Source organism: Mesocricetus auratus, unplaced genomic scaffold (assembly GCF_017639785.1).
Source record: "Mesocricetus auratus isolate SY011 unplaced genomic scaffold, BCM_Maur_2.0 Super-Scaffold_100010, whole genome shotgun sequence".
Taxonomy (NCBI): Eukaryota; Metazoa; Chordata; class Mammalia; order Rodentia; family Cricetidae; genus Mesocricetus; species Mesocricetus auratus.
Window position 1 is genome coordinate 2,413,895 of NW_024429194.1, and position 23,720 is coordinate 2,437,614.

Below are 23,720 nucleotides of genomic sequence, written 5' to 3' on the forward strand. Positions count from 1 at the left end.
ATTTTTATTATATGCATACGTGTATATGCGCTTTGTCTGCTTTTATGTCTGTGTACCACGTGTGTGCTGGGTGCCTGTAGAGTTGCAGGCACTCGTGAGCTGCCGTTAGGGTGGCTGGGAATTGGATTCAGGTCCTCTGGAAGAGCACCTAGTACTCCTAACCACTGAGCCACCTGTCCAGGCCCTGGAAAGTGACTCTTTATTCACCCTGTACTTTGACTGGCGTGGCCACGGCTGGAGTTTGCTATCTAAACCTCACGGTTGGCTCTTGTGCTCACTTCACATGGGTTTTGTTTTGGGGGAACCTTCTTCCTTTATTTGAGACCCACATTGTTTTAGGACTGGTTCAGGGTTCAGGCCACACCCATCGGTACACACAGCTTTGTTCACTGCTCTTTGCCTCATTGCACTGTTTCAGCGTTGTGTGCATGATCTAAGCTTGTTCAATACATAAGGGTCTTGGGGCTTTTGCTTGGAAATGCTGGGCAAAAATACTTTCTCTTCGATTGAGTAATGCAATAGGGAAGCAGGGAGTGATAGGCCCTGAAGGTAGCCATTTAATAATCACAGATACAACAGTACTTTCTAACATACTGTCAACCCTATGCTGCTATCAAATCCCATTGCAAAAATGAGAACACTGAGACTTCACAGCATCAAGGGACTTAAAGTAAATGTTACACACGATAGTCAGATTTCTATTCTCTTTTTAACCGCACCATCCTGTCTAAACAAGATTTTTGGACCTCACTTTAGCAATTCTTCATTAATCATGAGATTCAAGAATTAAATTTTCGGGACGTATTATGAAATGCTTTTAAAAAACTTTGAAAACCTTGACAAATAATGACTATTAGATGCTTAGAAGAACAACAGAGAGAGAATGCACCCCACCCAGCAGTTAGAAGTAGCTGTAAGAGTGAGCGAAATGCAAGGAAAATCCAAGACATTTTAGAAGAGTTCAAAAATCAACAGCCCCGGGGTCTGTCTGTGGCAGAGAAATTTGTTCCCACATGCTATATAAGATGATAAATTTGAAGCCCTTAGTAATTTTAATGAGGCTGTTTACTTTTGGGCACATGGAAGGCACAGCCATTGGCTCAGAATGGCTGAGCTGAGAACTGTGTTTTTTTCCATCACGGCTACAGTCGGAGGTAGGCTGTGTCTGTCCACCACATTGTGTGTGGGTTTTCAGTATAATTTCTCATTCTAAAGCGGAGTTCTCCGAGGAAAGCTGGAATTATTGACGGGGTATTCAGAAGCCGGGAGGGAGCTGGGCCAGGAGTCTTCCTCCTGGGGTTCTGTAGAAACCCAGACACAGACATTCACCAAAACCAAACCGCGCTGTTCACTAAAAATCTCACAAGTCACTCAGCCAGCTCGTCAGCTGCCAGTGCTCTACACTCCCCATGTGTCTAATCTGCAGGGCGGCAACTCTGCTTCTTTAGAACAGGAAGCCTGATAAACATGGGATGAACAAATAGCACAGTTATTTTAAAGTGCTTATGAATATAGATGCTCTCCCTTTAGAACAGAAAGTCTGATGATCTTGTGAGAATGGTACAAGTTTAGCCCACAAAACACTCAGCCAGTCGTCCCATGCACTAATAGTTAAACGCACATCCCGAAACAAATTTCAGGAAACATTTTTTCCCCCGTTAGAGAATTTATTGTTAATTTCAAAATGCTGTTTCTTAAGCGAGCCTACAACTAATTATACTTATCAACCATTGACGCAACTTTCTGGCCTTACAGACAAGCAAACAAAGGAAGATTTAATGTTTCATCGCCATCCACTGATTACTATGACTGTTATCTTGATGCCTTTTTTTCCCCCTCAAGTAATAGTACACTGCATTTAAATGGACCACAGTGGAATTTTTTCCTCCTGAATCTATTCATTCTCTAACACTGAAACACCATGAAACCATATGAATCTAGTTCTTGGCATCTAAGCAGGATAAAGTCACATTTTGGTGTCTCTGTGCACGTAGGTGATGCAAAAATTATCACACAGTGACAGTATCTCTTGAGGATCTGATCTTTGTTCTGTTTCATCCTGCTTCCTTCAGGCAGCAAGATGTCTATAACAGGTATGTGCACAGATGGCCCGCTAAATAGCTATTTTCACCAGTATTTTATCAGGCTGTTGTAAAGGCCGTGGATGGGGTTTTGAATAGAGACAGACATGTTCTAGTTTAAAAGACTCTTTTCAAGTTGTCCATTTGGGAATGACCAAAGGGGAACAAGAGTAGAATCAGAGATTAAATTCATGTAAGAATCCTAGTGAGGGGCTGGAGAGATGGCTCAGAGGTTAAGAGCACTGACTGCTCTTCCAGAGGTCCTGAGTTTAATTCCTAGCAACTACATGATGGCTCCCAGCCATCTATAATGAGATCTGGTGTCCTCTTCTGGCTTGCAGACAGACATGGAGACAGGATTATTCATAATAAATAAATAAATCTTGAAAAAAAACCAATCCTGGTGAATCCAGACTGTGGTGGAGAGAGGAGAGGATGGGTTTCTTAATGGAGATTTGGGTGTGCAGACTTGGAAGAAAGGAGGCGAGGCTGACCCCAATGCTTATGGCTTTATCTAATAGAAAGGCTGAATTACTATCGGCTGAAATGAAGGAGCAGATTAGGGGTGCAAGATTCAGTCTGGAATCTTAAGTCACACACACACTGCAGGGACAGCCGAACAGTCACCTTCCCTGTGGCACTACTCACAATAGCCAAGTTACAACATCAGCCTAGGCGTCTACCACATGAATGGGTACAAAGAAAGTAGTACATTTACCCAATGAACTTTCACTTAGCCATGAAGAAGAGTGAAACTGTTGTTGGCTGGGATAAAAACAGAACTAGTAAGGGTCATCATATCAAGTGAAACAGCAAGGTTCAGAAGAAAAAAAAATTCATGTTCCCTCTCATTTGTTTGTTCTATACTTCATATAAAAACAAAACTCTTTATATATGCATATATATATATAAATAAAATCTTTTGCATATATATGTGCGAGAGGGAGCCTGGCATGAGGGGAACAGACCAGTGGGAAAGTGTAGGAGGAAGAAGACAGAGAGCATAGGGGGTAACTATGGTCGAGGTGCATCATCTACTTGGGAACTACTTCCTTAAGGAAACACAGCACCGTGCACACAGAGGATCCACACAGAGGTAACGCACATGTGCTGACTCTGAGATGCCCGGCAGACGTCCAGGAGGAGATGTTAAGGAGGGATCTGGCCATATAAACATGGCTCGCCGGCAATCTGGGCTGGGAAAGAAAAAATCCAACCGGACATCACCTGAGGACGAGTGACGCCTCTGAGCAAGGAGAAGCAGCCCAAAAGCCGTGATTAAGTGGGCCTTCCTCCCCATCTTTGGGGGGGGGACCAAGATGCAGCAAGAATGGTGTGTGTGTGGGTGAGGGCAGCAATGTGTACGCCCCAGAAGATGAGCAAGGAAAGGTGTTGGGAGGGGAAGGGTGACCTGCTGCACCCTACTCCAGCCCATCTCACCTCTTAGTGGCTCTCCACTTTATACAAAAGACTCACCATTCAGTCAGCTTTCTTTTCTCGGCAGGAAGTAAACCCGGGAGTGTCGGAGCTTTTGTCTTCTCCTTTTTTCTCCCTTCAAACTCTTTGACTACTTTTCACAATAAGCATCTTACTTTGGAAATCCAGTGGCCACCCCCCCCCCCACACACACACACAAGAAAGAAGGGAAGCTTAACCTTCTGGCTCCCCGTAAACTCTATCTTCTTTTCTATTATTCTCGTCTATTGTACTCTACTTAATTAAAAATAATGTTGTTCCCGACCCACTAAATTGATTTCACCAACTGCTAATTCATCATGACCATTGTATTGGAAAACAGTTTTGTTTTTCTTCTCCACAGCATCTGGCAGGGGCTTGGCCGCATCCTTTGTTAATCAGAAAGATAATGGTATTTATCTTTGCTTTTCCCAGTGAACCTTCTGCAAAATCAGTGCTTACCACGGACTTGCTGAATGGATAGCTTTGAGACACTAAAGTCGTTTCTCTTTAATGGAGCGCTATGGATTTTTTTTTTGTTGTTGCCTTTACTTTATTGATTGTACCCCATGTGGAAAACCACTTCCTCAAAGCTCTTTGTCTGGAGATGATTTTGACTCTTACGAATAGATCCTGCGAGAACTGGTGAAGACCACCCTCCGGGTGACATTCACCAGTAGGGTTCCTACTCCACACAAAGCCAGAGAAGGCATGCGGAACCATCTGCATGCCATTGCATACATATTCACCTTTGTGAGTCTGGCCAGTGGCGCTATAAAAAAAAAATTAAGAGCTAGCAGGGTGGCTCAGGATAAAGGCACTTGTCACCAAGCCTGAGGACCTGAGTTCAATCCCTGAGACCTCCACAGTGGGAGGAGAGAACCGGCTTTTGAAAGTTAATTTCTGATTTCCAAACTCACGCTGTGGTACATTCCCACCACAAATAAGTGCAACAGAGTTTTTTTTTTTAATGTAAAATTCAAACCAATTAAGCTCCCCTTAAAGCATCCTATAATCTAAAAGAAGAGATCTCAATATTTTAGAACAGTCTTATTTTTAATATTGTCATTCTCATGGCTCTTCATGCCAAGACGAAATGTCTGTCACCTTAGGAACGGGGTTAAAAAGCTTCTGTCAACGAAACGAATGGTCTGGAGAAAAATGATGAGTACCAACATGTCTTAGGATCCTAAAACATCTGGTTAGAAATGATGTGTGGCTTGACCCGCACATGGGACTAGAGGAAGCTTTAGGGAAAAAGCCTGGCATGTAGTACGTCCTCAGTAAGTGTGAGCCGGAATGAAATGCGTCTCACGGAGCACCTACAAAGGGACACGGAAGCAGATGGAGGGTCTTGCGACTGTGTGATTCTTCCTCATGAGGCTTGCCACTCACAGAGAGGAACAGGCTACAACAAAGTGCAGACCTTGGAGACAGGTCAACCTGGGCGCAGACCTGACCCGCTAAACTGGTGGTGTTTGGTTTGCTTACCTGGCCTCCCTCTGACTTCAGGCTTTCAAGTACGTAATGAGAATATTAAGACTTACAGGGACGAGACGGTCGCATGAAAAATAAAAGACGCAGACACGGATGTTGGGGTTCAAGCTTCAAACTGAAGATCACAGAAGCAGAGAAGTCAAGACTCTTACCTCTGCCTCAGCCCGAAAGACCTGATCCTGTCTCCACGAGCTCTCACCGAGCCTCAGACTGCTGCCTCTCCTCAGTGTGGCTGGAGAATCAATTCTTCCTACCCTCAATGTGGCTGGAGAATGAATGCCAGCCCCGAGACCCTGTTCCTGTCTTGAATACCTCTCATGAGTTCCGGGATTAAAGGCGTGAGCTCTGTTACTCTTTCAGACTGATTCAGTCTCTTGTAGCCCTGGATGGCCTTGAACTCAGATCCATCTGCCTTTGTCTCCTGAGTCCTGGGATTAAAGGTGTGTGCCACCACTGCCCAGTTTATAGCTGCTTTGCTATTTTGATCTCCAGTGGTTTTAATAAATCATAAACAATATATCATCATATATGGCTGTAAGTATAAGGATAATATAAATATAAAATAATTTAGAATGTACTAAATAACATACAGAACATGCTCACTAAATATGATAACAGAGACATGGTTGTAGTTTTTTTTGGGGGTGGCTGAGGCTTGATCCAGAAGGCATTTTTATGTGGAAATCATGTAGTTAGGGATTGGTAATTAAGTCTTCATGAGGTAGAAGTCCCTAAATTCTATTTAATTCTCGATAGAGCTGATCCACAATGCAATACACAACAAACCCAAGACTCTGAGGCTTGGTGGGGCTGAGAGAGACTGGTATATTTTGGGGGATTCTCCAAAGGCTTGGGTGTAGAAGAACAGGAGAAAACTCAAAGTGTAAGACACTGGTGTGCATGCCTGTGGCAATGGCAAATCTTAACCCCACACAGAGGTCATCTGGAAGCTCGGACAGGCGTGAGGCTGCCGATACTAGGACCGTCTTCCCAGGAAAGCCTGTTTTGCTTTTAAGGCCTTTCTGCTGATTAGATGTGGTTCGCCATCCACTTTAAGGAGGAGAATTACTTTTATGTAAGGTAAACTAACGGCCGATTTTATCTGTATCTTGTTCTAACATAGCAACATCCACATTAGGGTTTGGTTCAACATCTGGGTACTCTAGTCTAGCCAGGTGACCACACAGAAATAACCACCACAGGTGGGGGTGGAGGCAGCAGCTTCTGGAGCAAAGGGAAAGGCTTTGGAGTCGAGTACGGGCACCAATCACTGACAGGTGTTCAGGTTCACTTTGGTTCTGAGTTGCATGCGCTCTTCCCACTTTGTGAGGAAGTCATCATCTGGGTTAAAAGCCTATGTGCAAATATGAAGTCCCCACATAGCTGCTCAGGAGGCCCACAAAGTCCCTCCAACGTCAGGCCAGTCTAATTCAGAAACAGTTTTTCTCTGTTGTTTTTTGTTTTTTTGTTGTTGTTGACAAGTGTCCAGGTAGGCCTGAAGTTAACAGAAGCGCTATGCCAGAAGATATAAACAGGAATCTGAGAGGCTGACCTTTCCTTTAAAGTCCATTTTCTAGAAGGCCAGTAAGTCATAATGCCCCACCTTAATAAACATAAATACAGAGATTATCTACAGAAATCAAGATTTATTCTAAGACCTTGAATCACTGCTTATAAAATGCTCACTGTACTTTAAAAAGAACCATGTGCTTAGAAGTCTGCCTCACCCACCGATCTATAGGCAACTTGAGGGCAGAGATGATGTTGGGTCTCACAGACAGTCGAGTGGCCCAAGAAGTGAAACTGGGTTAGAACTGGTTTATTAATCAACTGAGAAGTGAAAAAGAGGAACTTCTTTTATCCTGGATTTTCTTCCATCAACGACGGGGAAGAAACCTGGCATCCAAAGTGGGTGGGTAGAGGAGACCTCTATGCTTCCGTGTAGGGAGGAGCTGGTGTGTGTCCACGTGTGGTTATGTAACGGCAGGAAGGCAAGTAGGAGATCCATGGCCAGCATTCTGAAGAAAGGCTTTGGAAGCATCCAAGGAATCACACATGGGTGTCTCCATGTTGACCTTCAGGTATCCAAAGCTAAGCCATCTCACAGGGCCAGCTGAACACCAGGCCCAAGGGAGCCTGCTATATCTCCAGATCTGGGCAGTCCCAGTGAGCGGAAAGGAAAACTGCCATCTCACCCAGCATATTGCGAAGTACATTTTATTTGTCATGGATTCTTAGACATATTTTTTTGCAGAAGTGCTTTTCAAGAAGAACTGGAGACACTGAATATGGGATTACTTGCTTTATGAAGACCCCAGGAGGCTTGCTGGTAGGAGTGTGAGCATGTCACTTAGTCTCACAAACTTTGCTGTTTCTCTTCCGGGTGAATTCTCTTCACACCAAACCATGGCAAACCCCATCAATTATAAATGAAGATGCCGACACAGAATGCAATTAAAGCTGACACAGATAATAAGCAGCAGGGTTTAGTGAGACATAATGTGTCCATTCAGGCCAGTGCAATTTCTACCTAGCCACACCACATGTCAATGAGTTATCTATCTACTAAACTCTACAAAGGGGGAAAACAATGAATATATTTATTATTATTATTTTTTTTAAGTTTTTTTTCAGGGTTTCTCTGTAGCTTTGGAGATTGCCCTGGAACTCACTAAGTAGACCAGGCTGGCCTTGAACTCACAGAGATGCTTTTAACAATCTGGGGGAATTGCTTTGATCTCTCTACATAGATATAGACAAGGGGAAAATGTGTTTAGAAGGAGACTCTTGGCCAGACCTAGTTAGGATCACAGAATTAATGTCAAGTCTATGTCAGTATCTGTATTTCCCAAGGTATTAGTGTAAACAAAATGGAGTGACAGAGGCTTGTAAAAAGTAGGCACACGGTACACGCCTTGCATTAGATTCCATAAACTTTGAGCGTGCCAGCATTAAAAAAAAACTGTGTATGTGTGTGTGATATATGTGAGTGTGTGACATATGCATGTGTGTGTGCTTATGCATGTGCATGTGTGTGTGTGAGAGAGAGATGCATGTGTGTGATATATGCATATGTGTGTGATATGCATGTGTGTGATATGCATGTGTGTGCGTGTGCATGTACGTGTGATATATGCATATATGTGTGTGTGTGTGCATATGTGCACGAGTGCACATGCGTGTGGGCTGGAGATGGATGTCAGATAGCGTCTTTATTGTTCTCCAGCCCTTTTTTTTTTGAGACAGGATCTCTCAGTGAACCTGGACTTTACCTATTCTGGCTGGGTCAGTCTAGCTGGATAGGAAGCTCCAGCCACCCTCCTGTTTCTGTCTCCTCATTCCCAGGGTTATAGACATGTGCCCGTGTGTTCAGATTTTTCCGTGGATGCTGGCAACCCTAACCGAGACTCTCATACTTGTCACCACAGGCTGAGCAAACCTTTCAAACCCAGTGCCAACATTCTGATGGCAAAAATTATGTGGGAAGAAGGGTCTACTTTATGTCTACAAGTGATTATCTTTGGATGGAAGGCTAAGAGGACCCTTGCTAATAACACACATTCTATCTAGCTACTATTATCTCTTTCTTTAAAGATCCAGTGTTCTCCCCATCACCCACGCCCCATGAATCCACAGCACATTTTGTACAGAACGGCGATGGCTTTTCCCCCACTGTGGAATTGAACTACCTACCGAGAGCAGTACCCCAGGTGCACTTCCCACGAGGGAGGTTTTGTTTATTTTGCTTTTTTTTCCTTTATCTTTTGCTAATGGGTCACACTGGCCCTGTGAGAGCTCTTCAGATACCCTGTTCATCCCCCAGTGGCTGTCCGCAATCCTCATGCTTCAGGGCAGAGACGAGTGGGCACTTAACTTCCCACTCATGCCAGCAAGTGTTTGTTTAGAGTAAAATCTATGGGTTGACAGAAAAACATTAAGCTAAATTCCATTGGTGACATCCTATAAGGTTGAAAAAAAACCCTTTTTATGTGGGCGGGGGTGAGCATTAGACTAATAACCAGAAAAACACATTTGAGGGGCTGGGAGTATAGCTCAGTGGCAGAACATGTACTTTGCATGCCTGAGGCCCCAAGTTTGACCCCTGGAACCATGTTTTCTCTTGGAATGCCCACAAGAGACATTTTTTTTTGACAAGGCGCTATTTCCTAATTAATGTGAAAACAAAAGGCCACGTGATTTCCTAGTTTCTGCACAGGCTACACAAGTTTCTCAGTATGACCCTAAGATCTCAGAAACAGTACATAGTGGAGGAGGCTGTTGCCAGGCATGAGGGGCAGGCAGTAGAGACAGCTTTCATTCAGAGGGACAGCAGGGGGCTGGTCAGTGGTAGTTGATTTCCTTTTTCCTTCCTTCCTTCCTTCCTTCCTTCCTTCCTTCCTTCCTTCCTTCCTTCCTTCCTTCCTTCCTTCCTTCCTTTCTTTTTGGCTTTTCAAGACAGGGTTTCTCTGTATTTGCTTTGGAGCTTGTCCTGGAACTCGTTCTGTAGAGCAGGCTGGCTTTGAACTCACAGAGATCCGCCTGCCTCTGCCTCCCCGAGTGCTGGGATTAAAGGTGTGCACCACCAACGCCCGGCTAACTGATTTTCTTTTAAGAAATATATTTTTACTGAAAATATTTCTCACACTATTTAAAAAGTGAAAAAAAAACCACAAGAAACACACACACACACCATAAAAACATAAAATTTGAAACCATAGTATACAAGTATAAGGCCAGCAAGAAAGAAAAATATGCCTGAACAAAACGATGTGGGACACAATGTCCACACTAACACCATTGAGTCTGTTCTGTGCTGTCCATCTGCTGCTGGGCACAGGACTTGCCCTTCAATGTGGTTTGTATGCCCAGCCAGACTCTATTAGAGAAAACTGATTTTTTTTTCTGCTTGGCAGCCATTGATTTTTCTTGTCAATTACGTTGGAGTCAAAACTTTCTGTGAATGAAGGGATGAATCTGTCTTGTGTTTACAAAAGCACATTTTCTTTTGTTCTCAACACTGTAACTGAAAGGAGAAATACACATTCTGTGTGGGAGGTAGCTGAATATCAAGAAGTATTTAAATGAGGAGGCTGCAGGACATGTGATCAGCAAGGAAACCAGGACGCATGACCTGATTCCTGCGTGGCTCATGATCGTGCGGCGCATGATCGCAGGCTCACCCAGGACTTGATCCAGATGTCACTGTAACGCATTTCTTAACTTTAACAAAGATGTGGACTGCAAAAGACAGGACGCCTTAGTGCTAAAGTTTTATTGTTGCCTGAACTCAAGTAGCAATGTGGCATAATCCATTCCTAAAGGAGTTGATGATAAAACACACACACACATACACACACACACACACACACACACGCGCGCGAGCGCATGCACACCACAAACATTGGTGGAAATATTGCTTTTATAAAAACAATTTCTGCAATTTGTCTTAGCTGATAGAGAGGCATTAAGATATATATATATATGTATATATAATTTTTAAATTTAAATTTAAATTAGAAACAAGGTTGCTTCACATGTCAATTCCAGGTCCCTCTCGAGGCATAAAGATTTAAGATGATCTGTCACAGCACTCCTTTTGTTTTCTAATTTAAAATAATTTAAATATATTGTTAATTGAAATATTATTATGTAACTTTCTTCTTTTCCTTTTCTCACTCCAGCCCTACCATGTTTACCCACTCTCAAGTTCATAGCCTCTTTTCCTTTATTACTATTATATATATATTCAAATATTAGAATGAATATGCATATATGACATAGATAAGCATGGAAGTACTTAAACATTAATGTCTGCATACTCAGACATGCACTGTCTTCCATTTTTAATGAAGCGGAATTGTACGTTAAAGACTCCCAGCTCTTGCCCTTTCTCACTCAATAACATAAACGTACCATCATTGCATGACAGCATGTTTCAATCCACCTCATTCTTTACATATATATTTAGATTTATTTATTTATTACGTATATAGTGTTCACACACACACACACACACATATATATATATTTAGATTTATTTATTTATTATGTATACAGTGTTCTGCCTGTATGTCTGCCTACAGGCCAGAAGAGGGCACCAGGTCTCACTGCAGATGGTTGTGAACCACCATGTGGTTGCTGGGAATTGAACCCAGGACCTCTGGAAGAGCAGCCAGTGCTCCTAACCTCTGAGGCATCTCTCCGGCCCCCACCCCGTTGTTTTTTAAAGTTACGAACTCTTCATTGTGCGGTAGAGCTCAGTCACTTAACAAAATGTTTAGTATGCCTTTACCGTGTGTGGGAGCATACGTCCAGGCAATGGGAACCCAGAACCGGGCAAATCCCAAATCACTGGCCTCACGGAGAACCCCCTACCATCTCACACTAGCGGAGTGCAGAACCAGTACACGCAGGGCCACAACACGTGGTCACACATTTTTCTTGAAGGGAGAAAAATCTCACGGGGGCCCAGCCTTAGACGAAGAATTACAGGCATCTATGGACTATTGAGAGGGAGAGTCGGCCTCTCCCAGGGGCGAACCCCCTGATTAGTTATCCAACACTAAGTGGTCAGCCCTGAAGCCACATACTACAACAAAGTGGGCACAGTAGGCTATTTGTATGTATCTGTGCATACTTATGCATGTATATACACACATACACACACACATGCATGAATGAACTCAGCCATGCACACAGACCGTATCTGGAGGAAATGCTACCGTGGAGATGGAGTTATAGGCACAGGTAGAAGGTTTTTCAATTTTTTAACTCTACATGATTCTACTCCCCCTTCCCCATAATCAGCATGTGCAGCTTTCATTAAAAAACACGAATTGTGTGTGGAAAAACTCTCAACCTACAATTCCCGTGCTTCTGTGGATTTGGCATTCATGCCGTCATTACGCTGTCTCATCCCAAAGGTTAAAAACTCTGTTAGGTTCAAAGCCCCACGGGAAGGTTGGGTTTTCTCAGGAAGCTAAGGATGCCTCTCTTCAGAGAATACCCGTGGCCTCCCAATTTCTTCAGCTGGAATTTTATATCCAAGGCGAAGAACACACGGGACCCGCATGCAAGGGCCCGTATGCTCTGTGGCGGTGGTCTGTGTCACTTGTTTTCAATGCGACAAAATAGCTTATTCAAACTTTGAATCTCCCCCACGGGGTTCAGGCGATTCAGCTGTTTACCCAACGGCACCCTGCTTAAAAGAATATATAGCATGACATTTCCGGGTGCTTAAAAAAAAAATACCCATCGGAGAGATGAGCAGAGAGCACTCACGCGCCATCCTTGTCATTTCTATTATGTAAGGGTGACAAACAGTTATGAAATGAAGGCTACACGGGGAACAGCCTTCCACCCCCCAACAATAAAGGACAGACGGCTCTTCAGGGAGCCAGTAGCATTTGCTGGCCGTACAAGGGCATGACAATTGGATATTACTACTTGGTGATTATAATTAGTGCAACGGAAATCCACTAATAGTACATGGAGAGTTTTTCTTCTTCTGTCACCCTCCTCATTACAGACAGTCCACCCATCAATTTACCAACTACTTACCGAGTGTCTGCTGTGTGGCAGGCAATGTCAGTATGCCACTGAATACCCAGGTGAGTGTATTTTACAGACCTGTGTAATAATACCATTTGTATCAGTCTCCCAAATGTAATTGGTGTGGTTAATACCGACCTGAAGCCTGTGGTCCCACAATGCCACAGGCAACTGGGCCAAGAATTAAAACAGGTGGAACTCAAGGTATGTATGTTGCCATCAGAAGTACCAAACTGGAGATATACGGGAACCTGAAGTATTGAAATCGTGGTTCCAGTCCGGTAGCATTGCTGATGGCGAAGGATAGGGGCCATGAAGAAATGAAACCCAAAGCATTTCTTTCCCATCCAGTGGTAACACACCTATCTTGGCATCTTACTGATTTTTTTTAATTAAAAAAGGTATACTTTATGAGGAGATTGCATTTACTGGGTGATATGAAAGAGGAAATCAGGTCTGTGCTGGGGACCCGGTGTGGTCTTTGCCAGGCGATGTTTTTTTTTTTTTATCTCCAGTTTTATCCGTGTTTTCTGGGCACTCATGGAAGTCAACAGGATTAGATCCATCTTCATCAAGTATGCGCTTTACCCCCCAGGAGCTGCCACTCACCCGACAGGTGTTTGTCCTCCTGGCCTATGACTTGAATAGTTAGCTTCTCCAAATCAGACTTGCCACCTGCTCCTTCCCTGACGGCACCTGAGGCCATCCCAGTGAGTGGCCAGGTCAAGGGAAGAGAGTCCTCGATAGCTCATTTTTCATGTCCCTCTAGAATCTACCTCACAGAGGCAGCTTAAGCGGCCTCCTGCCCGAAACATTGTTTCCTTCTCCTCAGATCCTGCAAATGCTTTTAATGGTCTGGGTGCCCCCACCCAGAGCAGGGATTTTGTGTTTTCTTTTCAGTAGCACCATCTACTTCCGAGTACCCTGTGGCATTTTGTAAAAGCGATAAACACTAATGATGATGGACAACCTAGCAGGCCCTTGGGTTCCTGGGGCTCCTGGAGGACTCGGAGTGAGGGGGAAGAAACAAACTATTTCTAACACAAAGGCAAGCGGTAGCGAGCCTCTCGTTAGATCCAGATGTTAGATGTGAAAAAGCTTGGCGCTAAAACGATGTAGGGATTTTGAGACATGGAGCCAAATGTGCGGAATGGGCTTCCAAGATGTGTTTCCATCTTCTTTCCAATTTGGGGTGTTATGATATAACAGGATTTTGAAATCCAAGCAGATGTTATTTCCTTTCTTCTTCCCCTCTTACATTTAAATCAGCATTGTAATGAACTGCATCTCCCTCTTCAGTAATCTAGACTGCTTATTTCCTATAAACATACATTTAATTGACTTACTTGCTTAAAATTCATTTTCGCTTAAAGATGTGTTTTCTCCCTTTTACCACCAAGTCTGGTCCTACTTATTCATGGCTCAGGAATGAGTACATTCATCTCAGCAAGCAATGGGTAACAACTAGCTCCTAGAATTTACACAAATGCACCCTCACTTTCACAAGCAGAGCCCCGAAAAGTTTTTGAGTTATAAAAAACGCTAGAAATAACTGATAATTTCATTTTCACTTTGCATGTTTTCAGGACAAAACTCTGGACTATGAAAGCCACAGACTCGGATAAAGGCAAACACTAAACAGCGTCCTTATTAATGAGGCATCTCCAATATTGCTAATTTTTGTAATAAAACCAAAATAGGTACACCTACTTATAAACTCTGAATAGGACATCAACAAATTTATGTTTTGTGAAACTTCTGATTCTTCTGTCATACTCTGTTCTTAGTAGGTTAGGTTGATGCAAGGACTTACTTTCTTTAGGCACTGATTGGGAGGGGGGCATGAACATTGCTATTTTCTTCATCCTGTGATAATTGTGACTACAGGATACAATTGGCCAATCAGTTCATTCGTGCATTCATCCACACATCCCTCCTGCATGGCAAGGAAGGGCGGGAGTAGCAGACAGTGGTCGTGGTGGGGTATTTATTCCCAGGAGTCTCTCTGTCCATCGAGTTACTGCGGAAGGAAGGTGCCAGAGTTCACAAACGTACTGTAAATAGGTAGAGATCAAAACGTGCCTATTTATAGTATTGGCGCAGAAGCTAGTTCAAGGTCTTCCTTGACCTGAGACTTGAAAGGTAGGCACAAATATTGCCAGCTAGGCAGAAGGAGGGGAAAGGCTGTACAAGCGCGTGCGGGAGACAAGATCATGTGTGTTTTCCCAGCGCAGTATGCAAGCTGCTGATGATAGATGGAGAACTCACAGGAAACAAAGTTTACCTCAGACCTTGGGGGTCTCGATGCTACCGCCAGATTACATGAAAATGACTCAGACCTGTAGCGGTGGCATCTTGCCTGTGGCCTTGTAAAGGTGGCCACACCCATTTGGGCGTGGCTTCAGGTGGGAAAAGCCAGGGAAAGAGGAAAGTATGAGGAGTGGCCGCTCTTTGTGGGCTCTCTTGGGTTGTGGATCCAGTCCAAAGGGCAGAGAAAACGCTGCGGCCGGTCCTTTATTGCCCTGTGTAAGTTGTTTCCCAATAAAACACCCAGTTATTATTTACCTTGGGTCTAGTGAATTAATTAACCATTGCCTTCACAGATGGGTGCTAACAATAGTCTTGACTTGGTTTGAAGACCTAGAAAGTATTTTCAAGACTTTCAGTCCTTGAACTGTCTTTGTATCCCTAATGAGGCACTGTGAACAACAGGAAATGGCTATTTTTGTTGTTTGTTTCTGGAACATGGATCCTCTCCTCTCCTCTCCTCCCCTCTCCTCCCCTTATCCCTCTCTCTCCCCCTTCCTTCCTTCCTTCCTTCCTTCCTTCCTTCCTTCCTTCCTTCCTTCCTTCCTTCCTTCCCGAGACAGGGTTTCTTTGTATAGCTTCAGCTGCCCTGGAACTCACTCTGCAGACCATAATGGCTTTGAACTCAGAGATCCACCTGCCTCTGCCCCCTAAGTGCTGGGATTAAAGGTGTGCGCCACCGCTGCCGGGCAATAGGTCCTCTTTTCTAGGATTCCTGATTGCTGCCTAGAGAAATTCCCCACGACAACCCGTTTTCTTTCCCTGAATAGAACGGAAGAGCATTACACCATTGCCTCAGCTCCCCTGTGCTGTGACCCTACCCTCACCGACTACTCATGGCTGCTCTTGTCCAACAAGAGCATTTACTCATGCTAGTATTCAAGGTCTCCACAAATGGCCTTATCCCCGTGGGTTTTTCCCTAGCTGAGGCACAGCCTTCCACCCCTTCACATACTCTCTCACGCAACAGCTTTCTAGAGGACCTTAAGACACTGCTCTGTAGTATCATCTATCTCACACTAATGATCTATTTCCCTTCAGCTCATTTGGAGAGTCACCTTCCACTTCTCAAAATGCCACCAGCTCTATTGGGTTTCTCTGCTGCTGTGTCCATGTCGCCACAAGCCCATCAGCCAGCAAACAACTCACATTTTATTCCCTCACAGTTCTGTAGGTCGGAAGAAGTCCAGGCAGGTCCTGACTTCTCAGCAGGGCTGAGTGTCTATCCTTGCCTTTTTGTTTGTTTGTTTGTTTTTTGTTTTTTACAAGACAGGGTTTCTCTGTATTGTTTGGAGGCTGTCGGTCCAGCCTGGCCTCGAACTCACGGAGATCTGCTTGCCTCTGCCTCCCTAGTGCTGGGATTAAAGGCATGTGCCACCACCGCCCAGCTTATCCTTGCCTTTTTAACTGGCTGAAATGACATTCCTAGGCTCATGGCTTCTCTGTCTTCAAAACCAGGAGTGTGGCATCTTTAAATCTCTCCGTGCTTCTTTAGTCAAATGGACTTATACGGTCAAAGGTCTCTCTCTCCTCTCTCTACAAGGCCACCTTTGAATATATGTATTTAGGGTTCACCACCCAGATAGTTTAGGATGATTCTTCCCACAATGGTTCTTAATGTCATCACATTTGCAAAGTCCTATTTACCATGAAGTGAAGGCAGGGTTTATATGAGTTCACCAGACCCAAGATAAATGATAAATAGGAATTTATTAGGGAAGTACTTACACAGATAAGACTAAATAACTGCCACAGTCTTCCTGCTCCAGAAGATGTAGTCTCTGCCCTTCCAATGCTCTCCAGAACCCAAGAGAGCATGAGCCAGCCCCTCCTCTACCTTATAATGGGTCACATCAGCACCTGAAACCATGCCCAAAGGGTGTGGCCACCACTACAAAGTTCACTGGCAAGGCAAGACGCCGCTACAATGAAGATAACCAATGCACTCTTAAAATCATGATACGGCCTCACAAACTGTACTTATCAGCTACTCACACCATCAGTTGACTACTCTGTGTTAGCCACCATTTATGATGTAGACATCAATGTCATCTCCGTTTCGCAGATGAGGGAATCTGTGGCACAGAGGTGTTAAATAGCTTGGTCAGTTCACACAGAGGACTTCAAAGATAGTTGCGCCCCCCCCAAAAGCTCCTACTCAGGCTCTGCACGGTCTCTGCGCAGTGTCCGGCTATATACATGTGTGCGTTGATTTGCACATCAGGGACTCCAGAGATTATCACACGGTCAACCCAACATGGAAAATTTCCTAGAGATTTTGCCTCTCGTTTCCCTAGGCATACCCACCCCTGAGAATGCTGCCAGTTAGGTGGCTGGGTGGTAACAAGCAGCCCTTTGCTTCTCCAACAAAGAGCAGTGGAAGCTCCCTGGTTGGCTCACGTCAGGCTGAGGCTAAAAAACAATGGGGACTGACCGAGCCCGGGCAAAAGTGCTACAGAAAGAGAAATTGCAGGGTGAGACCCGGAGAATGATCTCCGCAGGAAGGGACAATGGGAACGGAGCAGGGAATGTAGAGCTTGCCACTTTGTCTACACACAGAGGAAGCGGGGAAGGCTGAGAGTTCCTGCAGCTGTAGGGGCTGAAGGAGAAAGCGGAAGAACAAAGGAAGCCATGGCACAAAGAAAAGTACTTCCTGGCCAACAATAAGGGAGAAATATACCCAGGGCAGGGCAGACTGCTGGTTGTCAGAAAGCAGAGAAAGGTACACTGGTAGTGAGTGCAAAAACCAAGGCCTTTTCTAGGACCACAGGACATGAAGAATAAGCCCCCTTCTCTCCTTCTAAGTGGGTCACAGGATGGATAGAAAGATCTGGTCCTTGGAGTCAAACACACTGAAGGGCCACTCCTTTGATAACAATGTCACAAACGGCCATCCCCTCATTTACAGAACGGACGGGAGAACCATACCGGCTTGTTCCTTTCCAGGAATGATGAATGACATCTAGCTTCTGGAGCCCCAGAAGACCATAGGTAATCCCGTTTAGCAGTGCAGCTAAAGCTACGCATTCAGGTAGATTTTGCTGCGTGTGGGGGCAATGTGCCTGATCATGGGCCACAGCGACGAATGACACTAGAAGCCAGCTCTCACAGAACTATTAGGCTAGAGGAAGAGCCAGCCATGGGATGAGCAATTCCACATACGACAGAAAGCTCACGGCAGAGAAATGGCGGGCGCTATGAGGACACGACAGGAGGGGGTATCTGATGGCTCACCTTCACTGCCCACAGGACTGGAACTGGAGTCACCTAACGGGTTCATGAGGGTGTTTCTAGCAAAGTCTAACCGAGGAGGGAACCCACCCTAAATGTGGGTGGCGTTATCCTACAGGTTGTGGGCTTGGACTGAGTAAAAAGGAGAAATTGAGTCAGGCACTGGCGTTCATTGCTCTGTTTCCCAACTGTGGACGCAATGTGGCCAGCAGACTCACACGCCTGCCGCCATGTCTTCATGCACACTTGTGCACAAACACACACACACATGCACAATCCACACTCACACACATGCACTCTCCCACACATGAACGCGCGCGCACACCCGCTGTCTCTCACACACATACACTCTGACACACACATGCATGCACACACTCGTGCACACACGTGATCACTCTCTCTCTCTCACACATACAAACATGTGCACACACTCGTGCACCAGTCATGCCCTAAGTCACATTAAGGAATCTCAACTTCATGGTGGGGGTGAAGAGGAACCTTGCCATGACGCGCACGCGCGCGCGCGCGCGCGTGTGTGTGTGTGTGTGTGTGTGTGCACACGCATATACGCACATGTGAGAGCCTCGCCATATTACTCAAGAGGCCTCAAGCCTGCTGTGTGACTAAGGTGGTCTTGAACTCATCCTGTCGTGGCCTTTCACTGCTGGGGTTCTGAGGCATTTGCCACCACGTTTGGCTCACTGAATTTATTTTTCATCAGGATGTTTAATGATTCTGCACCTAGTTCAGAAAGATCGATTGGTTCTAGTTTCCAGAGTGGAGTGGATTGGGGAAAAACTAACAGGAAGACCCTCCTCCCAGCAATAATCTAGAAGACATTGAACAAGGGTACTAGGACATTGGCAAAAGAATGAAGAGAAGTAGACAGGTAAGTTGTGCGGAGTTTGGTGGTTTTTCTCCTCATTCATTCATTCATTCATTCGTTCGTTCGTTCAACTCTTTTAAGTGGCATAGGTACGTGACATGAGGGTAAGGTAAAGAGGGGGAGGCATCAGAGATGTTTCATAACCTGGACTGAAAAAGAGGGGCGTGGAGAGGAAAGGGACCAGCAAGATGGAGATGGAGAGGATCAAGAGAGGCTGGGGCCTGGATAAGAATGATACACAGCCGGTGTTGGTGGCGCACGCCTTTAATCCCAGCACTCGGGAGGCAGAGACAGGCGGATCTTTGTGAGTTCGAGACCAGCCTGGTCTATAAAAGCTAGTTCCAGGACAGCCTCCAAAGCCACAGAGAAACTCTGTCTCGAAAAACCAAAAAAAAAAAAAAAAAAAAAAAAAGAATGATACACAACGAGATCTGTGTAAGAAAAAAATCCCATACCGAAACCCCTTATTGTGCACATTAAAAAGCAATTTTTACAAGAGAGAAGTAGGATACAGAGGTCAAGAGAGGCTTGTGTGGAGGACAATCTCTGTAGCCAAGGATCTGAAACACTTTATCTTTGTATCCTGGTATCCTGGGCTCCACAGCCTGTGAGAATAAATGAGGCCACACTGACAATAATAACCACATCCAGACATATTTTAGTCGCCCTCGTCTTTGTTCTCCCTGTAGCTCATTCTCGTTGTGCCTAAGAATGGGCTTCACGTGTACTTGGAACAAATCTGCCTGCTGCCTTCTGTCAGGCTGCTTGGCCGCAGTGCCAAGAACTTTTTATGATGGCGGGCCACCTGATCACCACTGTCCTCAGCTGGCGGCTGCTCCTGGTCTGTGTGTGTGTGTGTGTGTCAGAGAGAGAGAGCGTGTGCATGTGTGTACATGTGTGTGTGTGTGCATGTGTGTGTCAGAGTGTATGTGTGTGAGAAAGAGCATTGGCGGCTGCTCCTGGTCTGTGTGTGTGTGTGTGTGAGAGAGAGAGAGAGAGAGAGAGCATGCATGCATGTGTGTGTGCATGTGTGTGCATGTGTGTGTCAGAGTGTATGTGTGTGAGAGACAGCGTGTGTGCACGTGCGCATACACATGTGGGAGAGTGCATATGTGTGCACGAGTGTGTGCACGTGTTTGTATGTGTGAGAGAGAGTGAGAGAGCGTGTGTGCATGTGTGTGTCAGAGTGTATATGTGTGAGAGACAGCGTGTACATGTGTGCAGAGTGTGTGCATGTGTGGGCATGTGAGTGTGTAATATGGGGTACTGCTTTCTCTCATTTTCTCCATTACAACACGGAAAGAGTTAATGTTCAACTGTGTAAATGACACACGGCTTGCATGTGGTAGAGCCAAAAAATACCCCCAAGGGCAGAAATGTCCATTTCCTTTATACTATAGTCACAATAGTGAAAAAGGATCCTCTGAGAGGTGCTGACCAGTCTTGCTCATTTTGATCACTGAGTTGGTTTCAGGAAACAATAGTGGACAGAAAGTCTTGGGAAGGGTGTGTGTGTGTGTGTGTGTGTGTGTGTGTGTGTGTATGCCTTGTTTCACCAGTGGCAGGAAATGGAACGCCACAATTTAGTGATGACACAGGGTTGTTTCGTACTTCCTACAGCTTTTAGGTAGACATGGGGCAATCTATGGACTTCGGAGACTAGAAATGGGGGGACACTGGGGGAAAAGAAGTAAAAACAATGCCCGGATAGCTGAGGAAACTTTAGAGAGATGAAATGTGAAGAGCAAGAATGTGGAGAAGAAAAGGACAGGAAAGAAATGTTTTCAAACCCCGAACAAGCCACAGCCCCTGTGTTTCTGATGTAGCTCTACATATTGAACACCCGTGAAATGTAACACGTTTAAAACAGTGCAATATGAGTAGGTGATGTGTGCCATGTTGCTCTAAAAAGTTAACCGCGAGAGACCATGCTTTACATAGTAAACTAGCGTCTCAAGAAAAGTGCCTAAATTTGTAGGTGGGCCTTGGATGATAGTTTAGGCAGTATTAAGTTTCTGTTGGTCTACTTATGTCTACCCTCTTAGAACCCTGTTTGTACTTTAGAGACAATGGAGTTCAGAGTCCGTGGAGAGGAAGTGAGACAGATCGGTGTGGAAAGTCATTGTGGTGTCTGGAGAGTTTCAGTGAACAAAACCTAGGAGACCCTCAGTTCATTTCCCATGCAGAAAACCAGAGCAGAAAGATGAGACAAGAGGGACCAGAGGAAATTAGTTCCTTTCTGTGTCTCCAAGATTCCCTGTGTACTCTGACTGCCTGTGAGTAGACCTAATACCTTTTGAGGTCACCTACTTTGGGAGACTCGGGTCTGATTTTGAGATGACACAGCAGTGCGATCCAAGAACGCCTGCAAACACAAACTCTGGTTGTATTTTCCACCCTTGCCATCCTGATAGACTAGATCACAATCTCTTTTCTGTCCCATTAAACCCCTGCTGGTTTCTGGGATTCATGGGAAGATTCAAACAGAGCCGGGAAACCCCTGCTCCTGTGTGAAACACAGACACAAACAGAAAGCAGAACTGCCAGGCGAAGTCAACCCAGGGACTATTTCCCTACTTCTTGCTCATGGGATACTATAGCCAAGGTGTTGAGAAAAAAATTCTCTGATATGATAGCTAGCTCCTGCTTTCATGGACTTGGGAACAACCACATTTTTCATATGTACTGAAGCCGCTGCAGCCGTGGACAGTCAGGAAAAGTGACAGAGAAACTCACGTTACTACTACGCTGCTATTTTAAAAATATACTCTCACAAGATAAAATTCACCTAAAGCAACGCTGTGGAGTAATTTTAGCAGCTGAAAAATCACTACCTTTTCTAGGATAACACATACTTAGAAATGAGATGATTCAGAAAACAGCGTGATGTAGACAAGTCTCCTTTCTTGAGAACAAATATCACCGTCAATTTATATTACATCACGATAAACATCAACAGTCAGTGCTTAAATAATTTAGTCAGTCACGACTGAATCTAAACATTTCCCCTTTTAAGTAAATTCATCCTGTACTACAGATGATAAAAACATATAAGCAACACCGTTCTTATTAAAAGCTATGTTTCTCCCTGGACCCTTTGATATCATTAGCAGTCATTTCAATAGTGGGGAAACTTGTCACAGAATCTTCATCCCAAACTCACAGGCATCATAAAATTTGAAATTAGCTCCAGTACCATTAAAAGAAAAACTACAGATTAATACAGAAGTCAGGCTATTTCCTCCCCACCTCCAGGCCAGGATCTCTGTTAGCTTACCTTATTAGCTGAAACACCAAACAGAATGTCCTTACGGAAAATTAAGTTCATTATTCATGTTAGCTTTGATGTGGTGTGTGCAGCTGAGAGCTTCTAGCCTCTGCCTGTGACTTGCAAAGTGTGCGAGTCAGGCGGTAAACACAGGACTTGGGGGCGGAGGGAGGGAGAGTGAGCTGTGATGGTTACGCTTGCAACTCTCCACTATGCACAACTTTCCCGGTTCCTCCGAGTGAAGCTGAAACCAAATCTTCCCATGGATGCCTCTCACTCAGGGGACTACCCAGGCCAGGTGTCAAGAGCAGTGCTAGCAGGGAAAGTACTTGCTTTGAGTGTCACTGTCCCAGCAAAAACAAAAACAAACAAAAACAAAAAAACGACAGTGCTCTTTCATTCATTTGGTGGATTCTTGGGGGTATTGATTCACCTTGCAGCACACATGGGGGGTAATTACGTTCTGCCAGAGAGAAGTTCACATGAGGTACCGAGTCCTGCAGTCTGCGGATCACGGAATGCCTGGTTGCCTCTGCGGCAGCGTGTAAAGGCTAGATGCAGTTCCCAATTCTGAAGTCAAGTGTGCACATACACCGAGTGGTTAGAACATTCACATGGCAAGTACACGGAGACCCCTGGGGGGTCCAGGATGAAATAACAGCAGCCACACACTCTCTGCCCGTTAATCTTCCCCCTCCCTTCATATTTAGGGGGGGAAGTGGAAGTGATATTATTGCCTTATTCATCAGTTTTATCTAAAACAAACACCAAAGCTAAGTTTTCTCAATCAGAAGTCTCCAGTCATAGCAGCGGGAGCATTTCTGGGTTGTGAGGGGACCAGGATGGCATGACTGAGCAAGGCGGGCGGGAGCGACAACCTATGCTCTGTGGGCGGCGTGGACCCCAGGATACCTGTGAATGTGGCTCAAGATGAAATCATTAACTCACTTGCAGCATGAAGTTTGAAGGAGAACTTCCGTAACTTTATTATGTGGCTCTCAAGCGTGAACTTTGTAGATGGCCACGTCCTTCTGTAATGTCCAGTGGCTGGCCACTTTGCTTCTCTGATCTTCAGCTTTAATCCCAATCTCTCTCTCTGGATTTTTATTATTCATGCTCCTCCCTTCCCTCCTTTCCTCCCTCCCTCCCTTCCCCCATCTTTGTCTCCCTCCCTCCGTCTCTGTCTCCCTCCCTCTTCCCATTCTTTTCCCTCCCAGTACTATGGACCTAATCTAGGGCCTTGAGTTTCTACCACTGGCACCAGACTGGGTTTTGATAAGACAACTTGAAGGCACAGATGACTCAAGAAGGAAAACAGAGCCATGAAACTTGATGATGAAGACATCGGGGTCTAGCTGAAGACAGGAGAAATGCCATGGAACCGAGACTGTCCACAGAGGGTACCAAAGTGCTCAGACGACGGAGACGTGTCTTAAACGGAGGA

At 44.9% G+C, this 23,720-nt stretch overlaps 1 protein-coding gene across 13 annotated transcripts in view; it reads right to left on the reverse strand.

Annotated features, from left to right (window-relative positions):
* The window catches only part of Dlgap1 (DLG associated protein 1), a 796,987-nt gene that overhangs the window by 257,299 nt on the left and 515,968 nt on the right, over positions 1–23,720 (reverse strand). The window contains exon 1 of one of the 13 annotated variants that reach the window (XM_040752847.1): positions 22,286–22,471. The exons of 11 other annotated variants lie outside the window; for them this stretch is intronic. In XM_040752847.1, coding sequence (XP_040608781.1) covers positions 22,286–22,336 — 51 coding nt within the window. In that variant the 5' untranslated portion in view covers positions 22,337–22,471. Of the gene's footprint in view, positions 1–22,285; positions 22,472–23,720 lie in introns of those variants that run through there. One more of the 13 variants, XM_040752852.1, reaches the window with a different exon arrangement.